Here is an 18607-nt window from a genome sequence, read left to right on the forward strand (position 1 = left end):
GGGAGTTGAAGTCCACACCTCTTAAACTTCCCAAGGTTGAGGAACACCGATGCAGAACATCACTCAGCCGCTACTGTGGAGATTTAAACATCGGCAGATTGCTACAGGCAGGGTGAGGATAGCGCTGCACCTTGCTAAGGGACAATGTTGCTGAGCTGCAGTTATTCTAAGCACCAGCAGGCAGCAAGCAAAGAGAGACAGAAGCCTCTAAGCCAGCGTACATCAACTTTGGCGGCTTGTAGATGTGTGGACTTCAGCTCCCAGAATTCCCCAGCCAGCATGGAGATTCTGCAAGCTGAAGTCTACACATCTTCAAGTTTATTTATTTATCTAGCGTAGGGCCTCTCGCTCTAAGCTATTTGCTGCCATCTCCTGGTCAGACCTGGGAGTCCTACATTTCTCCTTCTTGCCTTTGGCGAGGGCGAGTGAGACGCCTAGCTTCATCACACTAGCCATCGTTTATTTTTTAAGTTTTATTGATATTATTCTCATTTCTTTGTTAGATTGTTGTGAGCCGCCCGTAGTCACTGAGAGTTGGGTGGCATAGAAGTTTAATAAATTATTATTATTATTCTGCATACTGAGGGGAATGTAGCAGGGAGAGAGATATTGAATCATCATCAGCATCAAACGCTTCTGTTTCTAGAATATGAGAATTCCAAGCAGAGTTTCACAACCTGGCAACTTCCAGATATGGGGACCTCAGCTCCTAGGACGCCCCAGCCAGCCCGGCCACTTTGCTAAGAATTGTGGGAGTTAAGTCTACCCTTTCAGGAAGCGCCCCAAGTTGGAAACTCTGCTCCAAAGTTTGCAAGTTATTTGCTGCTTGATAGAAAGCTGTTTACCCCTATCTATAAAGGTGGGAGAAGGATTCACTTTCTCTCTGCTGCAAAATTAATTTTATATATTGTTTCACTCAATAAATTCCCTCCCTTCGAGTGCATCTTGTAGAAATTGCAACAAAGATAAATTCTGGATCAGCTTCATATAATAATGTCATGGATAGAGCCACATAACTTTCTTGGCAATAACGCATTGCCATTACTTTCTTCTGGGATTTTTTTCGATATCAAGTGCTGATACTGCTTAAAGGGCTCCCAATCACACCTGGACGGACTCCAGCTTAGCTTCCGAGGCCAAAGTCAGCCAGATGTTTCCACGTGCTACCCTCCCTATTTAAATCATAAATATATTTTCTATTTCATGCGTTATTAAGGTCTTCGAATGTATGAACGGTCCTTAACCGGTGCATAATTATTTAGTATAACTTGCATTCTGACAGAAAACTTAGCGATAAAGTCATGTTTAAAGAGCCAGCCGTTCTGACCTTTTCAAAGATGGCGTCAGAAGCTTCACCTGCGCTTCCAGACAGTTCCAGCTTGAGCTTCTTCGCGCCAGAAACAATGATGGCGGCTTCAGAAAAAAAAAAACCCTACTCTATGAAGAGGGAGGCTCAAACGGAGCAGGAAATGACGTCCTTGTTTTTCAGGAAGTAGCTGTCAGGCAGAATGGAGTTAGGGGGCTGCAGGGTGAGAGAGGCCTTTAAGTCCTGCAGAATGGTGCTCGTTAGGCTCCGTGAAGCAGAAATGGGCTGTCAAGGGAAAAGAGGATTGGTTTTTTCCCCCCAGCAGAAGCTGAAAAGGATTCCCCGGGAGTCGAGGGCCGGCTGTGTCATTCCGTATGGAAACAGTGGGTTGTTCAAATGGGAAAACTTGCCTTCTTCCGCCTAGGAAGCTACAGGGAGACGTGATATCTAACCAGCTCCTAGGTGTAGTGAGATTCCGCCCAGTAGTATGTAGGGATTCGTTAATCACCGTTGTGGTTTTGTAAGAGGGGGGAGCTTTGGAGTTGTTCTGGGGCTTTGGCAATAGAGCATTAAAGGAGCTTGGATTTCCTGAGCTGCAGGTTGGGGCAGAACTGGAGAAGAGGGATTCTGGTGGTTTTCCTGCCCGAGCCATTCCTTTTCTTCTGTCCTTTTGCAGATCGCATTTGAGAAAGATGGGGTCTATTTACACACCAGTGCAAAACGTCATCCTGACCAGGATTCCCTCATACCTGGAGTTATCCGCATCATTGAGAAGGTGGGTTGAGATAGGTTGCTGGTTGGATTGGAAACTGAAGCAGGAGGCTATGTGCTCATGGTGAGAAAAGTGGTTATATTGGGGCATCATGTTCAGCCTTGTTTACCAGTAAGTGAATGGGCCAAAGCAGGCTCAAGACTTTTCTCTTTCCCTTCTTTGAGCCTCGAGGAAGAATCTGAAGTTTTTGTAGCTTTGTCATATTGTCTAATTGTGAGATTGTGGTTAAAGGTAGTTATGATTCACTTGAACAAAACTGGTTAGAATAGTGGGAGCATCGTATTTGAGGGTTCATATAGTTTGTTCATATTACAGGTAATCCTTCTTTAGTGACCACAATTGGGACCAGCAACTCAGTCATTAAGTGGTCGCTAAGTGAAACATCACAATTTTACGATCTTAGTTCAGCTTTCCCTTGCTTTACAGGCCTGTGAAAGTTGTAAATGCGAGGACTCGTCTCCAACTTACTTTTTCATCACTGTCGTAACTGAACAGTTGCTAAATGAGGCAGTTGCTAAATGAGGACTACCTGTATGCTTTATTTGTGCATGTGCAGAAGTAGTAGTTTATGTTGCACATAAAAGATTTAATTGTTTCGTAATAAATTTTACGTTTCCAGCTATTTATGATTTAAGAAATGTGCATCAAAAAGCATTAGGTAGGTTGTGATATCTTAGAAAACAAAGTGGGGCATGAGCAGCATTTTAATATTTACACATCAGTTGCTTTTCAAGGAGGAAATATGTGTGAAATTCAACACTGCTTTGATCACTTACATTTCAAAATTTAAAATTCAAGTTTTGGAATGTGGGGTCTTATTGGGATATTTTATGATAATTTTTTTTTCATTTTATTCAGGGTTCAGATACTTTACTACAATGGACACCTGTGGAGGAATCTTCAGATACTGCTCAAATCATGTACACTAAAAAGGTAAGGCTTTCTGCTGATTTAATCCTTTACCTATATATATTAAACTAAATTTTCAATACATTTCTTTAGATTAGTGAGTCTTTCTTGTTTTATAAAGCACTGTATAGGTTGTTTGTTCTTTGCAGATTAATATGTTGTTTGTCCTTTCAGTCTAACAGTTATGGGTTTTCTTTAAAAAAAAAAACTTGAGTCTCTTGAGGAAAATTGTTACAGGAATATAGAACAATGCTAGGGTGTCAACTATATGTGCCTTAAATTCTTCTAGAATTGTTGTATGGTTTGTGGTGTCTTACTCAGGGTACAGGAGGTTTGGATAGACCTGAAACATTTATTCAGGGGTGTGTTTTTAATATTTTTATGACCCAAATGCTCTTCATAGCCAAGAGTATATTTTGTGCTTTTTCAACATAATGTTGATAATCAGGGAAGTTAGGCTAGATACTCAGTTATTCTCTTCTACTCTGCAGACAGAGAGTAGCTCTTCTTCTAGTCACTGAACAGAGATATTGTGGGAGGTGGCTAAACAGAAAATGTATCTTGTGGTATCATAAACCAGGAGAAAGCTGAGCCTAGAAAAGGTTGATCAAATGGTATGACAGCACTTGGTAGCCCTATGTGGCTTCTTCAGGGTGGGGGAAGATTTTTTCTATTATTTCCACATTCTTTATGGACAAAATGCACTCCTTTTTTTCCCCCTCACAATAAAGATTATGTTGAATGAAATGCTGGAATTATATCTCATTGTCTTCCTTTATTCTGAAAGAGTCTGGTAGTACCTTTTCTGACTAACAAATTTGATTAAAAGGTATAAGCTTTTATGAGCTGCATGGGAATTTAATAAAATTTGTTCGTTGGAAAAGGTGCTACCAGACTCCTCCTGACTTTTTGCCACCATAGACTAACACAGCTCTCCTCCTACAGTTCCTTTATTCTGATTCCTAGGAATTAGATCCTCTGCTTTAGTAGAGCAATTTCAAATCAGTTAAGCTTTTGAACAGTATCTAAAAGAGAAGTGTGTACTTGTTCTTCCTTGCTCAAATGTCTCTTGGTGAGAACAGGACCTAAAGGAATATTGCACTGAAGATGCTATGAGGACATATTTAAAAATATAGAAATGCCCCCTAATCTTGCTTTCTCTTTACCAGGATACCATTGGCTCCCCACCCGAAGAAGAAAGTTTTGATCCAGGATATGAACCAGACTGGGCTGTGATCAGTACAGTGGGGACCAAGTCTCGGGTCCCAGAGGAAACAGCTGGTAAATTGAAAGAGAGAAGCACTAGCTTCCTTTTGTGAATTTCAGTTTTGGGCATCTAGGCTTACTGACGAAGCTGCAATGAGGAATGGAAGATGGGGATGATAAAAAGATGGTAGCTAGAAATTGTGGGATTTTTTTCCCCTCTGTCTTCTATTTCTATGCTCTTCCTGTGTGGTTTTTCCCTACCAGTTTCTGGGCCAAAATCTCCAGTCCCTCGTGGTCAGTGGGCCTTCTCTCTTAGCTTGTCTGAGCTGAAATCCATCCGTAAGAGTAAACCAGGCCTCGGTTGGTCATATCTCATCTTCATCACCAAAGAAGGCATTTCCATTCAAGCTCTGCATTTCCACCGTGGAGGCACGAAGGCCCTTCTCAAAGCTCTTTGCAAATATGTTATTTTAGCCACGTGAGTTACCTGAGCCTCTGTTTATATTAAAGAATTAGCACATATTTTCCATCTGGTCTGAAGTTGTTGCCTGGCATGGTGGAATGTTTTCTGATATCATATTTTGAATGCTGTTGGTAGATACCAGGATATCCCAGGGCTGTAGATTAAGTTAGGAAGTAGGGAGAAAAAGGGAAGAAAGCAGTAGCAAACCACTTTCACGTTGTTGCCAAGGAAACAGTTTGAATTTGTCCATGGAGTTACTGGAAGTCAAGGTCAACATTATCCTTTATCTATTTTGATGTTTAGAGCAAAGTGCTGGCTAAGTTCCAAGTAAGGCCCAAATATTAGTTTCTGAGCACTAACAGCAAGAGAAGTCTAGTTAGCCTGATTTGCTTTTGATTTCTTGTCATCTGATAGGCTACTGTTAAAATGCCATGCTTGGTGGCCTTGAGGCGGTTTTCCCCCCTATCTTGTTTAAATGAATTAAATGCTTTCTTCTCAACTGAATAAGAGCCAGTCTTAAATTCATCAAACTCAGATTGTAGAGACCATTCTATGTATCTCTCTCCAGACTAGTAAAGAAGATAGCATGCTACATACCTTATGGGTTCATTTTATAAGAAATATAGTTTCTAAATATTCTAACTATATAAACTGTTTGCTCCTGCATGTAAAATAAATGAACTTTCCTCTATAGTAGTTAAGGGAGAGAGTAAAGCAAGAACACTTTCTCTAATGTGCTAGTTATCTTTGTGTAGCAAGGAGTAGTTAAAATATAGAGATCCCCAGCTGCAGTTAGAAGCAGAATAGTTTCAGAAAAACTTTACTATATATGGACCCAGCAAGATATCCCAGTATTGAAGCCATCTGCCAGATTTAAAAAAAATAACTTTTACCTCCTTTTGTTTTTCTTCTTGTAGCTCCCCCAAAGATTCTCGGCTCTACCTGGTTTATACACATGATTCCTATGCCCTTTCTCATTCCTTTGATGAGCTTCAACTTTTTGATGACAATTCGTCAAATCTAGTATCGGTAAGGCTCTTCTCTGAAGTGCCTCACATGGAGTCAGGCACTCTGGAAAGGGAATGAGGGAGAGCTAAAAGAGTGGGACTTTGTGGAAACAAGGACAAGCTGTTAACATGACTTTTCTGTGGCAGCTAGCCTTGGTTTAGGAATGTTGGAATGCTTTGGGGACAGATACGTGCATGATTTTGAACCAAAAAGGGATCAAACGTACATTAAAGGTGTGATGCACATCCTTTAGCAGGGACGTGGAATTAGTTTAGAGTTAGATGGTAGTAAGGCCAGCAAGCAAGATTCCAGAACTGTGCCTTTGATCCTTTGAAAACTGGATATTTTTATTTGTACTATGCTTTTCAACAGTACTGCCTCCAAAGTGGTTTATAAGAACAATCTCTACAAAGATTCCACAGAACTAGAAATATGATTGAATGTGTAAAGCTGAACCATCAGGCTCTGGGCAAACATGATTTGAGTTCAGGTTCCAGGTAGTGGATTGTAGACTGACAGTTGAAAAAGAGGTCTAGCCACTTAAGCAGTTATTCACAGCAGCAGCAGCAGCAGCAGCTACTTACATCAGAAGCAAGTAAACTACATTGGAGAGGGCCACCATTATACCCTGAGTACCTAACTGCAGAGACTCAGATACACGAGTACTACTGAGATGATTGGTTTTGTACACTCCTAGATCACAGATCAGTTAGGTAGTATGAATAATATGCAACATGTATTTGATGTGCTGAAGTTTATACAGGTAGTCCTCACTTAGCGACCACAACTGGGACTGGCAACTCCATTGCCAAGTGCCATGGTTGCTAAGCAAAATGTCATGTGACCGTGATGTACGAATTTACTTCCGCCTTCTCTATTAACTCTGCTTGTTGCAAGCCAGTTGTGAAGCAAACAAATGGCAATCATGTGACCATGGGACGTTGCAACGGTCGTAAATATGTGCCGGTTCCAGAGTCCCCAGATGGTCATCATATGATCAGGATGCTGCAACAGTCACAAATATGAGGATTGGTCACAAAGCTTTTTTTTTTTTTTAACCATCATCACTAAAGGATGCATTCGGTAAGTGAGGACTACCTGCAGCTGTAAGCATGTTGTGGTGGTTTTTCCTCCTAGCGATTCCTGCAGGATCCTTATGCTGCCACCTTTGGTGGCTTCTCCAAAGTTACCAATTTCTTCCGCGGAGCTCTGCATCAGGAGGATGGAATGGCCCAGCATTCCCATGGTGACTCAGCTGCTGCCAACGTGGAGGAAGAGACAGGCTTTGAAGTCATCACCTGCGTGAGTGCTGGAATAGGCGGTTTTGAGGGCTGGTGGAGAGTAGGAGAAATGGCAACCAGTCAAGAGGAAGAGGTGTTTTTCTGGCTCAAGGAATGCTTGGTTATCCTTTCTGCCACCTGTTTTCTCCAATTGTCATAGAATTGCTAAAAATGTAGTCATGTTGTGGGGTGTACATGTAGAAATGCAGGAAGCAGGGACACTGTAGAAGTAACAGATGCGAGGTGAACAGGTGAACCCTTTTGAAGGAAATCCCTTTCCCTTGGTCAAAGAGCAGCCAGCCTGTCTTTAAACATAAAAGCTTAAACGGACTGAGGTCAACCTTAGAGCAAGTCTGCAAAACAATGTGTAGGAGGAATGGCAGCTAGTTTGTTCAGATGGTTTCTGCTGCTTTGTCACGTTTACATAGGCATCAGTCAGTTTCATATCTTCATGTATCAGAATGTCAAATTTTGCCTAATCTAGTCCTCCCATCAGTGCAGGTGACTATACAAGTGATTCATGAGGACTAGAAAACTGGGAACCCAATGTGAAGCTGCTGTAGTAGTAGCTAGTGTTCAAAGTATCCTGACATTTTATAGAAACTTATTAGGGATTCCAAGACACGAAGTTTTGTAGGACTGAGAGTTTCAGCTTCTGGGTGATAGCCCTTAACTTACGGGATTTCTTCCAGCAAGATGGGCAGTTGTGATTGCTCTTAAGAGGGTTTAAAACCTTATTTGTTCTTCCTGGATTTTAACTGAAAATGTGAATGATATTTGTTGGGGGTATTTTAAAAGTGTATTATATTTGGAACTGGATTGAAGAGCTGATTATGTTGAATAGGATTATATTATGCGAACATGTTTATCCTATAAGCTTCTTTCAAAAGACTATGGTTTTAAAGGTACCTAAAAACATTGATTAAATAAATGAAAATAGCTAACAGGTCCGCAACAGAGTTTCTCCATTGTTTGCTAGACCTACTGCTGTCTTTAAACTGGGAAGGTGTTCCTAGAACTTCTCAGTGTGAAAACATTTGCAATACGCAGGCACATTTGAATATAGAAAGAGTTCTTTAGGCTCTTTAGCTTTAAAATCCCCTATTAATTCAAAAGAAAGAACGTTTTATTCCTCCTTTCCTCTTAAGGAGCTTCTTTCCTTCAGATACAATTGTTCTTTTAGCTTGCTTTGTTCCTAGCAGCAGGCACAACTAGGAGAACGGCCCTCTGTCCAACGGGAGAGCCCTATTACAGAGCAGGAATGGGAGCAGCATCTGGATCCTGATGGGCGCGTCCTGGATCCCATTGGGCTGCGGAAGAGGATCTTTGCTGGGGTGAGATTTGTGGGAAGGGGGACAGCTGGACCAGCATGCCATGTGTCTCTAGAACTAGAAAACAGTATGAAAAGGGGAGATTATGGTGGCTGTTTATTGGCATGTGGATGAAAATTGGGCAGAGAAGTAAGATACGGTGTTTCCTACCACTGATTTAAGTCCTGGGATTGATGCAAGGTAGATGCTTTGTTCCATAATAATTTGGCCCATTGGTTCCTTTCTTTGAATTACTTTTTTTTTTTTTTTTGTCCCTTTCAGGGTCTCAGCATGTCATTACGTAAGGAAGTATGGAAGTATCTTTTGGGCTATTACTGTTGGGACAACACCAGTGAAGAGAACAAGGTGCAAGTGAGGCGGAAAACGTAAGCCTGGTTCATGATCAGGGAGTGGCCTGTTTCAAGGACCACTGGAACTGGGGTTTGGGAAGGGCTGTTAGGTCTGCAGAGGTGGCCTGGGTCCGAACACTCTCCCGTTACATTGTTCAACGTTCTCCTCAGAGATGAGTACTTCCGCATGAAGTTACAGTGGAAGTCGGTCAGCGAGGAGCAGGAGCAACGGAACTCTTTACTGCGTGGCTATCGCAGCCTCATTGGTTGGTATAAATTCTGCCTGATGGTTTTGATTTGACAGAGGCTTGCTACCGTTTTGTAACAGCACACGTGGGTGATTGGGTTTTGCCTGTCTTTTTCACCAGGGATGGGATTGCAGCTCCTGGAATTCTTAGCCATGCTGAGCCACTGGCCTAAAACAAGATCATAACCTTCATATTATCTACCCCCCCCCGCATTACAGCCAGATGCTTCTAAAAGCAATCCTCTCTTCCTTTAATTCTTTCCCAGTATCTAGTACGGCAGTCCACGTTGCCCCTTGAATGTGGAGGTTCCTTCCTTTCTCTGCTCTGATTAATAGTTAATGATCAATGCATGGAAGACAGAATCTTTTAAAGCTTTTCAAGACAGCAGCCATCACCTGTTCTTCTGACAATAAATTGTATGAATGAATTATGCATTGTATAAATAAGTGCTTTCTTTGATCTGGCCTGAATCTGTTGCCCGTCAGGTTCACTGAGTGTTTCCCAAGGTCTTATATGCTACGTTATAAGACAGTGAGGCTGATTTCCCTGTCTCTGCTTTCTCAGCACCCTGATTCATAACTTTATAGATTTCTGTTAAGTCCCATCAGCGCTTCTCCTAATATTTTGGAACATCTTTTTTCTAAACTAGATGCGCTTATGGCGATTTGGTCTTTCCTTATTGCTTTGTTTTGCTAACTTGGATTGCCTTTTTTTATGAATTCCTTCCCTAAGTTATCTTCCTGAATGTCTCTTATAAGAGGCGGCACAGTGAGTTTTATAAACTTGTGGACATGTGTGCCTTTGCAGAAAGAGATGTCAGCCGCACAGATAGAAACAACAAATTCTATGAGGGCAATGAGAATCCAGGCCTGGTACTCCTAAATGATGTGCTGATGACATACTGCATGTACAACTTTGATCTCGGTGAGTTCTGAGGAAGGACACCAGGGTGGGCAGAGGTGAGGCCAGGTCGTCATGGCTTAGGAGGGCCTCTTAATGGACAAGGGTGGAAGGAAGCAGATGTAGGGGTAGTAAGGAGTAGATGCAATTTAATCATGTGCAGCTACATGGATCTGAAAAGAAAAAGGTGCTTCAGAGGGAATACGGGCATGTACCTGTTGGTGTTTTACACTGTTTTTTGGGATGAGCCAGGAGCCGTGTGAGCCAGGACCATAGGTGTTTGAATTAACGAAGCAAGGTCACTGTGTTCATCACTGCCTTCTTAATGCCAGCATGTTTCCTGGGACCGTGTGAGCCCAGGAAAAGGTGCAGGTTCTTTAAAGAGTCACTAGCAGAAAAGACAAGTGTTAATTTGAAACTTGAAAGATCAGATCGAATTAAGAAATCAACACTCTTGTTAATCATTTCTTTTGCTTGCCTGAACAGGGTATGTACAAGGTATGAGTGATCTCCTGTCCCCCATTCTCTATATCACCCAGAATGAAGTAGATGCCTTCTGGTGCTTCTGTGGTTTCATGGAACTAGTGGTGAGTACACTGTTGGGGTCACCCCAACCTGTTATAAAATAAATACTCCATGTAACTGTATTTAATTAATGTGTTCCTAGCCTCCTTTTAAAACATTTCTCAAACAAAGTTACAGTATGGAATTCAGGGACGCTTTGGGTCTTTGACTGACTTGCTGGGTGTTTAATTTTTTTTTTTTAATGATGTGTTTTGATTATAAACCTGTTTTTGTATTTTATTGAGCATCTTCAGGACTATTTTTAGGGAAGAGGGTGGTATGTGCATTTAGTTAACAATAATTACTTCTCCCCATCGGTTTTTTCGTGGTCTTCTGTTTTCTGCTTGCAGCACCACAATTTTGAAGAAAGCCAGGAATCCATGAAACGCCAGCTTTCCCAGCTCACCTTGCTCCTTAGAGTGTTGGATCCCCCACTCTGTGACTTCCTAGGTACAGGTGTATTACAGGTGTAGAGAAGCTAAAGATTAAGGGACTCCGTTCCTATTACGATGTCTATGTTTTCTTCTTTATTTCATGTCATGATAAAAGATTGTTAAGCCTAATTATGCAGGGGCTTTTTCATCTTTCTTTAATTTGACCTACAACTCCTTTAAAAGCTTTTAATCTTTTACTCTCATGAATTCCTGATTATACAATACCATCTTTTGCTTCTACTTCTGCCCTACTTTTCCTCCTTCCCATAGATTCAAAGGAATCGGGTACCTTGTGCTTCTGTTTTCGGTGGATCTTGATCTGGTTCAAGAGAGAATTTCCCTTCTCTGAAATTCTTCAGCTCTGGGAGGTGAGATTGGAGGCAGTAATTCTTAGTTGTGCTGGGAAGATTTGGGGGATTAGGGAAACCTAGATGATATTAATTTCATTTTGTGGACTGGTGGAGGGAGTAGAGAAAGCAGACTGGTGAAAAGTAGAGTTTTGGGACTGCAGTATAGAGATGCGGGGAAATGTCTGAGGAATATTTATAGATGCAAAAAGTGTTAGAAAGGAAGAGATTTATGGGGATATTTTCCAGGCAGTCCTCCAACAAATTTAGATTTTCATGTATACCATTCCCAAATGGTATCTCAACATGCAGCTGGCAGTGCTCATCCTGCAGAGAACCCTGTCCACTTCCTTAGAGAGAGTCCATAAGCTGAAAGGAATCCCAGATAAGCATTGCAAGACAGTGCCACAGTCACATTACCTGGACCTGCCCATGTGGAGTCCAAATCTAAGTGCATAATGAGCAATTTTATTGGCAAATTGCTTAGCAATTTCATGGCCTGCATGAAAGTCTTCCTGCCCACTCTTCCCCAACCAGAAATGGGGCCCTTTGAATTAGGCCACTGGACATCATTCTGGCAATGCACCATTCTACCAATGGAGAAATACTGTTTTTTCTCTTATCACCATGATATAAGCCCAGATATGTGCCTGTACTTGAGTTAGATTGTATTCAGTCCTTGTCTTCCTCCTTCAGAACTCTCAATGTACAGGGAGTCCTCAGGTTACGATGGCAACTGGGACTGGAATTTCCATGGCTAAGGAATGTGGTTGTAAAGTGTGATGTCACATGACTGCATAGTGATGGCAATCTTGGCAGTCCCGGTTGCCATCATAACCCAAGAGACGGTGCAGGCCGTTAAGAGAGGACCTCGCCTGGCTTGAGTCCTAGGCAAGCAGGCTGGCAGGCGAGAGCTGCAGGTGGGTGGGTGAGTGTCGTGAGTGGGTGCTACTGAGTGCAGGCTGGAGGGGAAGGTCGCAAATGGTGACCCTGTGACCACGGTTCTCTGTAATGGTGTAATTGTGAGCTGGGCACCTGAGCCCCCAGCTCGCAATCACATGACTGCAGCTCTGCAATGGCTGCAACTTCGTGGACCAGTCATATGTTCCCCTTGTTCAGTGCTGTCGTAACTTTGAACAGTTGCTGAATGAGGGGTCATAACTTGAGGACTACCTGTACTTTCTGCCAGAGGTCCTCTGTAAGCCAATGTCCTCAGAATTGGTGCTCAGAAGCAATCATGTCCAGTACCCCTCTCATTTCTGAGTTCCAAGGATCAATGCATATTGGAACTACCTATTAGATCACAGTGAAAATCTCCAAGCACCTGCAGGAAACTACCTTGATCCATAAGATTCCTAGGGAGGACAATCCTGATTGGAAGTCAGCAGGGGCAGTGAGCAGCATATTGACCAGGCAGTGACCTGACTCTGGTAAAGAACTGATAGTAATATCCTCCATGTATAGATTAGATACCAGCTTCCCCCAGATCACCATTACTTAATAAGGAGAGGAGAACTCTACAAAGTTCCTGAGAAGAGGAGATGAGTAGAAAGTGGCAATACATTCAGCTGTATAAGAAGACAGTGCAGATAGTCTTATTTCTAAGCACCCTTAGAAGGCTTTCCAAACCCAGCACCTTTCAGATATTTTGGATATTACTTGCTGCAGATTCTGGAAGGTGCAATCCTGGTACATATGGAGGGCAGCAGGATGGGGTTGACTGCTATGTATTCATTGGCGTCTGTGGGGTGTGTGTGTTAAAATCTGGAAGATGGCTGGTTTATTGTGATGACTGCCTCTTTTGTACACAAACGTGATATTGCTGCATGTACAAAAAGTGTGGTGGGTTCGGTTACAATGCCATACTCACCTCTTATAAATGTTGACACCTCGTTGTGGAGTTGTTGCATGTACTCTTAGTCATGTACAGAGATATGCATGCCCAGTAATCATCTTCACTCATCCTAAATGGGGGAAGTTTATTTATCCAAGAGTTTGGGTCTATTAAAATACTTGTTGAATATAAAGTAGACCATTGCATCTCATCTTCCTGCTGTAGATAGACCAGGCACGTGTTATAAGCCTGCCTGGATTGAGAAGAAACTTCATCAGCAGCTCTTGTTTTGGGCTTAGAAATCTAGTTTCCTTCCTGTCCGTTTGACATAGAACTGTATTGTGGAATTTAATAAGGGTGGTTTTTATGAGAGTCTACTGAAGGTAGTTTCCCACAGTCTTAGTTGTTTTCTCACAGAGGAACTTGGTTGCAATCTGGTCTTGTGGCAGAAACTGATTCAGGAAGATCAGATGATAGAACCAGACAAGCCACACCATCTCCTCCCTGAGATGAACCTTGGTCAATGCAAAATAGAAGCACTCTGTCTGTGTGATGGAACGTATCTACGAACAGGAGAGTAATGTGACAGATCAAGCCTATCAGGAAGGAAGGGGTGCGTTCCAGGAAGGGAAAGGAGACAAAAGACAACACAGTCCAGAGCAGGAGCGCAGGACGTGAAAGAGCGCAGGACGTGAAAGACAGTCACTCCCTAAAATCTCCCAGGGTTTATCCACTGGTTGCAGTAGTATAGATTTAGCCTGGTAAGATTCTGAATATAAGGTTTAAGCAAATAAAGGAACCTAACTCAACTGGACTGTTTCACCGTTGTTCTTGGGCTGGGCCTGACAGTCTGGTGGTTGGAAAAGATGTAATAGAATAAACACTGTGTTTCATTAGGTAATATGGTAGATGATATTGCTAGTCAATACCCTTCCCCAGTCTAAGTTGTCTTTCTGTCCCTCATTCCAGGTATTGTGGACAGAATTGCCTTGCCCCAATTTCCACCTGCTGGTGGCTTGTGGCATTCTGGATGCAGAAAGACAGACTCTTATGAACTCTGGTTTTGGCTTTAACGAGATCCTCAAGGTGAGGGCCGGGCAGATGAACACTTTCTCGTAGAGGATATGTTGGCGTCTGAACTTTGCCCATCTAGCGACACATACCATTCACAGTTTTAATGTACAAGAACAAATATTGAATTATACTAGTAGCTTGCTTCTGAAAATTGAATGGCACATGCTGGAAAGCTAACACGTTTCTTTTGCACGGCTCTTGGATTTTCTGGGGTCTGGCCTTATCCTGCTACCATCGAGGAGTTGGGCACCCTACTGCCCCCTGCTGTTATGTGAAGTTTCTGCTGCTTTGCTTGGTTAAGGAATAATGTATTTATTTCACTGTATCTCACTCCTTTTCCAGGAGTCTCTCCCTTTGGCTTTTGCATCCATAATTCTTACCCGTCTTTTATAGTTGTTCCCCAATCCACTTGGCATATGGCGTTCTCATTTGCAGCAAAGTACCTTTTTCTGTAACGTTTTTCACACTGTCTGCTCCATTTCCTGCCATCTAGTTGAAATTTACATTCACGGTTAGCAGAATCTAAAGAAATCTTCTTTTCGCTTGTGTCTTTCCAAAGCATATTAACGAACTGACCATGAAGATGAGTGTGGAAGACATCTTATGCCGGGCTGAGGCAATCTACAGGCAGTTGGCTTCTACTCCAGTGAGTCTTTGCCAGTGAGGCATAATGCTTCTCTACTTCAGTATTCTTTCTGGGGCCAGTAGGCAGACCGCTCAAACAGAGAACCCTTTGCTTTGTTTTCTGATATCCACAATAAAAAGGACGCATAAAATAATGCTCAACTCAATGTGAACCAACTTTGGTTGGACTAAGAGAATATTCCCCAACCGGATGTCTTATATATTGCTCCCAAATTTCTAGCCAGCGCAGCTTTTAGCTTTCAGCTGGAGCATTTTCTGTGCTTTGAGACTTCTGCTGAGCAAAATGCAGAGCAACCTGGTGGCTTTGGGACTTTATGTTACTGGGAGATTGAAAGGGTTTCTAGGCGGAGTGTCGCCCTCCCAAAAGCACAATAAGTGCTCCATCTGTCATGTGCTGTTATTAACAATAGTGCTGACAAGATCTACAGCAGAGTGTTGCAGGATGGAACATTCCTGTTCAGGGTTGCAGCCTGGGTCAGAATTATATGGACACTGAGCATGCTCAGTCTTCATTAGGCTGCTTGAGTGTTTTTTCTGATTTTTTCCAAGTTCTTGCAAGATGGCTGGTGGTTTGCTTTATGTGCAAGTGGTGCATCTTCATCATCATCATCATCATTATTATATCCTACCTTTATTTAGTACAACTCAAGGTGTTGTACGTAATATTCTCTCTTCCTATTTTCTCCACAACAACAACCCTGTGAGGTGGGTTGGGCTGAGAGAATGAGAGAGAGACTGATATGTAAATGCTATTAATATGCAGGATTTTGCTATTAAGAAGGAATACACACACATACTTGTGCCTTTGAGTCAGTGTTGATTCCTGGCAACTGCCTGGACAAATCCCTGAAATTTTCTTGGCAAGATTTCAGAGGTGGTTTGCCATTGCCTCCTTCCTAGGGCTGAAAGAGAATGACTGGCCCAAAGTCACCCAGCCGGTTTTCATGCCTAAGGCGGGACTAGAACTCACAGTCTCCTGGTTTCTAGCCTGGTGCCTTTAACCATTCCGCCAAATTGGCTCTTGTATCTTGAAGTAAAATATAAATATACACTTTAATCCCTTTTTAGGGCTGTCATATCTAATGGCCATCACATATCTGGGGACCATGAATGGTAGTTTATGTAGTGATGCGTCAGTTCATTATGTCCCTTTAAGCACACAAAAAACCGCCTACTTAACTCTTTTATTGGAGATCCAAGAATTGAAGCCCAGAACTTACACATTTCAAACAGGGGCTTCGCCACAGAAATCATTTGGGTATTTATATGCCACAGAAGCTGTGTGGGACCGAAGCTTACTACACTAGGAGATGTCAGATTGGAACCAGAGCAGGAAAAAGCTACCTATTAAAGTCTTGGGTTTTCTTTCCGCCAGGATCTACCCTGTAATGTCCAGGAACTGCTGGGCCTCTCCGAGGGGAAATCTCCCACCCCCAGCACTGACACAGCCAGCTCCCCACAGCCGCTGTCACCCAGTCAGGTGCAAGAGATGGAGCTGACGGACAGCGTTTCCCCAAGCCAGCCGGACAGCAGCATTGAAATCCTGCCTGCGGAGGATGCCTCCACCTCTCAGAGCCTGTCTCCGTGAAGAACCCTCACGACCACGACCATCTTCTTAACACAAGCACTTTAAGCAGAGCAGGGGGAGGGCTAGGAGGGAGGCAGGTCAGAGGGCCGTCAAAGTTGCGTTCTTCCTAGAATTCAAATAGCTGTGAGAATATCGAGTCTCGATCACAGCCGGTGGGCTTAGCGTGCACAGTGTGCCCTCACCCGTAACGTAAGGCTTCCTTGAAAAGTCCCAGGTCTTGGCCCAAAGTCCATTTTCACTTTTGGTTTGTGCAAAAAGACAGAAAGGAGCAGGTTAATGGCTGTCACCCCATTGGTTTTCTGATTTGGATTCTGGACCTCCTAAATCCTGCTTCCGCTGTCTGTCTTGCGACATTTCTTTCTCCTCCCACCCCCCGGGTTTGCGTGTTGAGAGTCAATCTTATGGCAGCAGTCTATTTCTTCTGCTAATTGAAGCCTCTGCTTTGGCTTACAGAAGTTAGTTAGAGATGCCCAAGCTATTTGCTAAGAAGAAATCCAGGAAAGCTAATTAGAACAGTTCTTTGTGGAAAACTGATTGTAGTAGAGAGGTTCTGTCTGGGAGAAACACAGAATCAGAGTTTACAGGAATAGAGGCTAGAAGGCTCAACTCCTAAGTTACTTAGTATTTTGCCAAGGAATTCCTGTTGATGTGCTGCCTTGTGCTTCCTTCCCTCGGCTGGAGGTTCATCTCATGCCCTGCTTGCTGCTTTCTCTTTAAAACGTGATTATGAACTAACCGCAATACGTTGAGGAGGGAAGAATCAGACTTTGTTCTTCGGTGCCTCTCTAGCCCAGCAGGCACATGGATCTGAAGTTTTGTGTGCAGACGCATACTATTCTCCTTCCCACCGAACAGCATCTTCCTTGGCCCTTACCTTGGCTTTTTCCCCCTTTATAAAGTACATTAAAAGTATTGTGTCATTCTTCTGAGTGTGCAGCTCTTTGGAGTGAAAATCACTCAGCCCGAGCTATTTGTATTGGGTGGGCTGAGACCGGACAGAGGAGGGGTGAAAGAGGAGTGCTCAAAAGCCACTTGACTCACCAGAGTGGTGTAGGGCCTTTCCAGAGCACACATGCATTCCTTTTTATCTTTCCTTTGTGTCCTGCACTTTTTAAACCAGTTTGATCATGGATTACCCCAAACAACTCTTGATTGTGAGACTTATAGCCTCTTCTTTTTAATGATTTTAACTGACTCCCTTAACAAATAGACGTTTTTAAAAAACAGAAAGTAGATTTTGTAAATTAACATGCCAGCAATTCAACCAAAACTTTCTATGAATGATATGTAAAGACAAACTAGCAACAAACATAGATACAAAAGAAAAAAAATAAAGAATAGAGAATAAAATTATATAAAACAGTGATCAAATTGATCTATTTTTAGTGACATCTTAATACAAAAGACTAACTCGATTTTTAACCCAGTTACATCTAGATTACACGATTGCTTAGAATCAAGTTGCAGTATTTTGTATCTAGATCAGTGTTTCTCAACCTTAGCCACTTTAAGATGTGTGGATCAACTCCCAGAATTCCCGAGCCAGCCATGCTGGCTGGGGAATTCTGGGAGTTGAAGTCCACTAAGGTTGAGAAACACTGATCTAGATCTTTCTATCAACACAAACAGTTCAAAAGCTGGGAGTTGACACATTTCATTAACTCTTGGAGCTAAAATTATTGATGGGAGCCATAGTAGTATGATCACTTTGTATTTAAGATATATCTGTAATTTAAGAGTGTTTGCAGAGGAGGTTCCATGATCTTGACATGTAATTCCATCACTGCTTGCTTCTATCCAAATGTTGCTTTCTCCCCCAACAAGGAAGCCACTACCTATGTAATTAAATCATTTTATCATGCTGCTATACTTAAGAGTAATAGGTTCAATAGGGCAGCTTCCAGTATCATCAAAAGGAGAAGCAGTGATTAGCTTATGTCTGATCAGATTGTTGATTCATCAAACTGAGCACTGTCTACACTAGAAGTAGTGCTCCAGATGTTGGATTGCAATTCACATCAATGTCAAGCTGGCTAGGCAGGCCGCAAGTTGACTGTGTTTAGCCTTCATTAAGCAGTAAGTGGCTGTCCAGAATTTCAAAAGATCTTCCCTGGTCCTACCTAGAAATTGGGCCTGGTGTCTACCACTGAGTAAGATCATTCCATATTGGGATGGAAATTCCTACTGGAGTATATATTTTTTAAAATTTCTGTCTGTTGCATTCATATAGGGAGAAAAATTGTGATTCCTGGCTTTGTGAGATAATGAGTTGGATCTTGCAGGAAAATTGGAGTTTTCTGATGATTTAATAGAAGAATTCTAGAGTTCTCAACTTTGCTCTGTGAAGCAATGTTGAACTGGAGCCTTCA

At 42.4% G+C, this 18607-nt stretch overlaps 1 protein-coding gene across 2 annotated transcripts; it reads left to right on the forward strand.

The window, feature by feature from the left end:
• Positions 1–1477: 1477 nt before the first annotated feature.
• Positions 1478–17162, forward strand: TBC1D17 (TBC1 domain family member 17). 2 transcript variants are annotated; one of them, XM_088142766.1, is made up of 17 exons: positions 1478–1529; positions 1983–2081; positions 2937–3011; positions 4157–4268; positions 4458–4671; positions 5574–5685; positions 6802–6966; positions 8147–8278; positions 8537–8640; positions 8776–8870; positions 9660–9776; positions 10239–10339; positions 10667–10766; positions 11021–11118; positions 13901–14017; positions 14565–14651; positions 16026–17162. In XM_088142766.1, the coding sequence occupies exons 1-17, from the start codon at positions 1509–1511 to the stop codon at positions 16236–16238; spliced, it is 1962 nt and encodes a 653-aa protein (XP_087998892.1). In that variant the 5' UTR covers positions 1478–1508; the 3' UTR covers positions 16239–17162. The 2 variants fall into 2 exon arrangements, with proteins under 2 accessions (XP_087998892.1, XP_087998893.1); XM_088142767.1 differs by lacking the exon at positions 1478–1529 and adding an exon at positions 1554–1689.
• The last annotated feature ends 1445 nt before the right edge of the window (positions 17163–18607 follow it).

The sequence above is a fragment of the Python bivittatus genome, unplaced genomic scaffold (assembly GCF_059951505.1).
Source record: "Python bivittatus isolate LINGU-HERP-01145 unplaced genomic scaffold, Pbiv_v1 ctg000440_np1212, whole genome shotgun sequence".
Taxonomy (NCBI): domain Eukaryota; kingdom Metazoa; phylum Chordata; class Lepidosauria; order Squamata; family Pythonidae; genus Python; species Python bivittatus.

What these genes read in the sequence shown, in the direction of transcription:
- TBC1D17 (XM_088142766.1), top strand. Translation starts at nt 1,509, where the DNA reads ATGGAGTTAGGGGGCTGCAGG. An exon ending in TTATCCGCATCATTGAGAAG is followed by an intron (nt 2,082 to 2,936) that starts GTGGGTTGAGAT and finishes CATTTTATTCAG; the next exon opens with GGTTCAGATACTTTACTACA. An exon ending in GGAAGAGGATCTTTGCTGGG is followed by an intron (nt 8,279 to 8,536) that starts GTGAGATTTGTG and finishes TGTCCCTTTCAG; the next exon opens with GGTCTCAGCATGTCATTACG.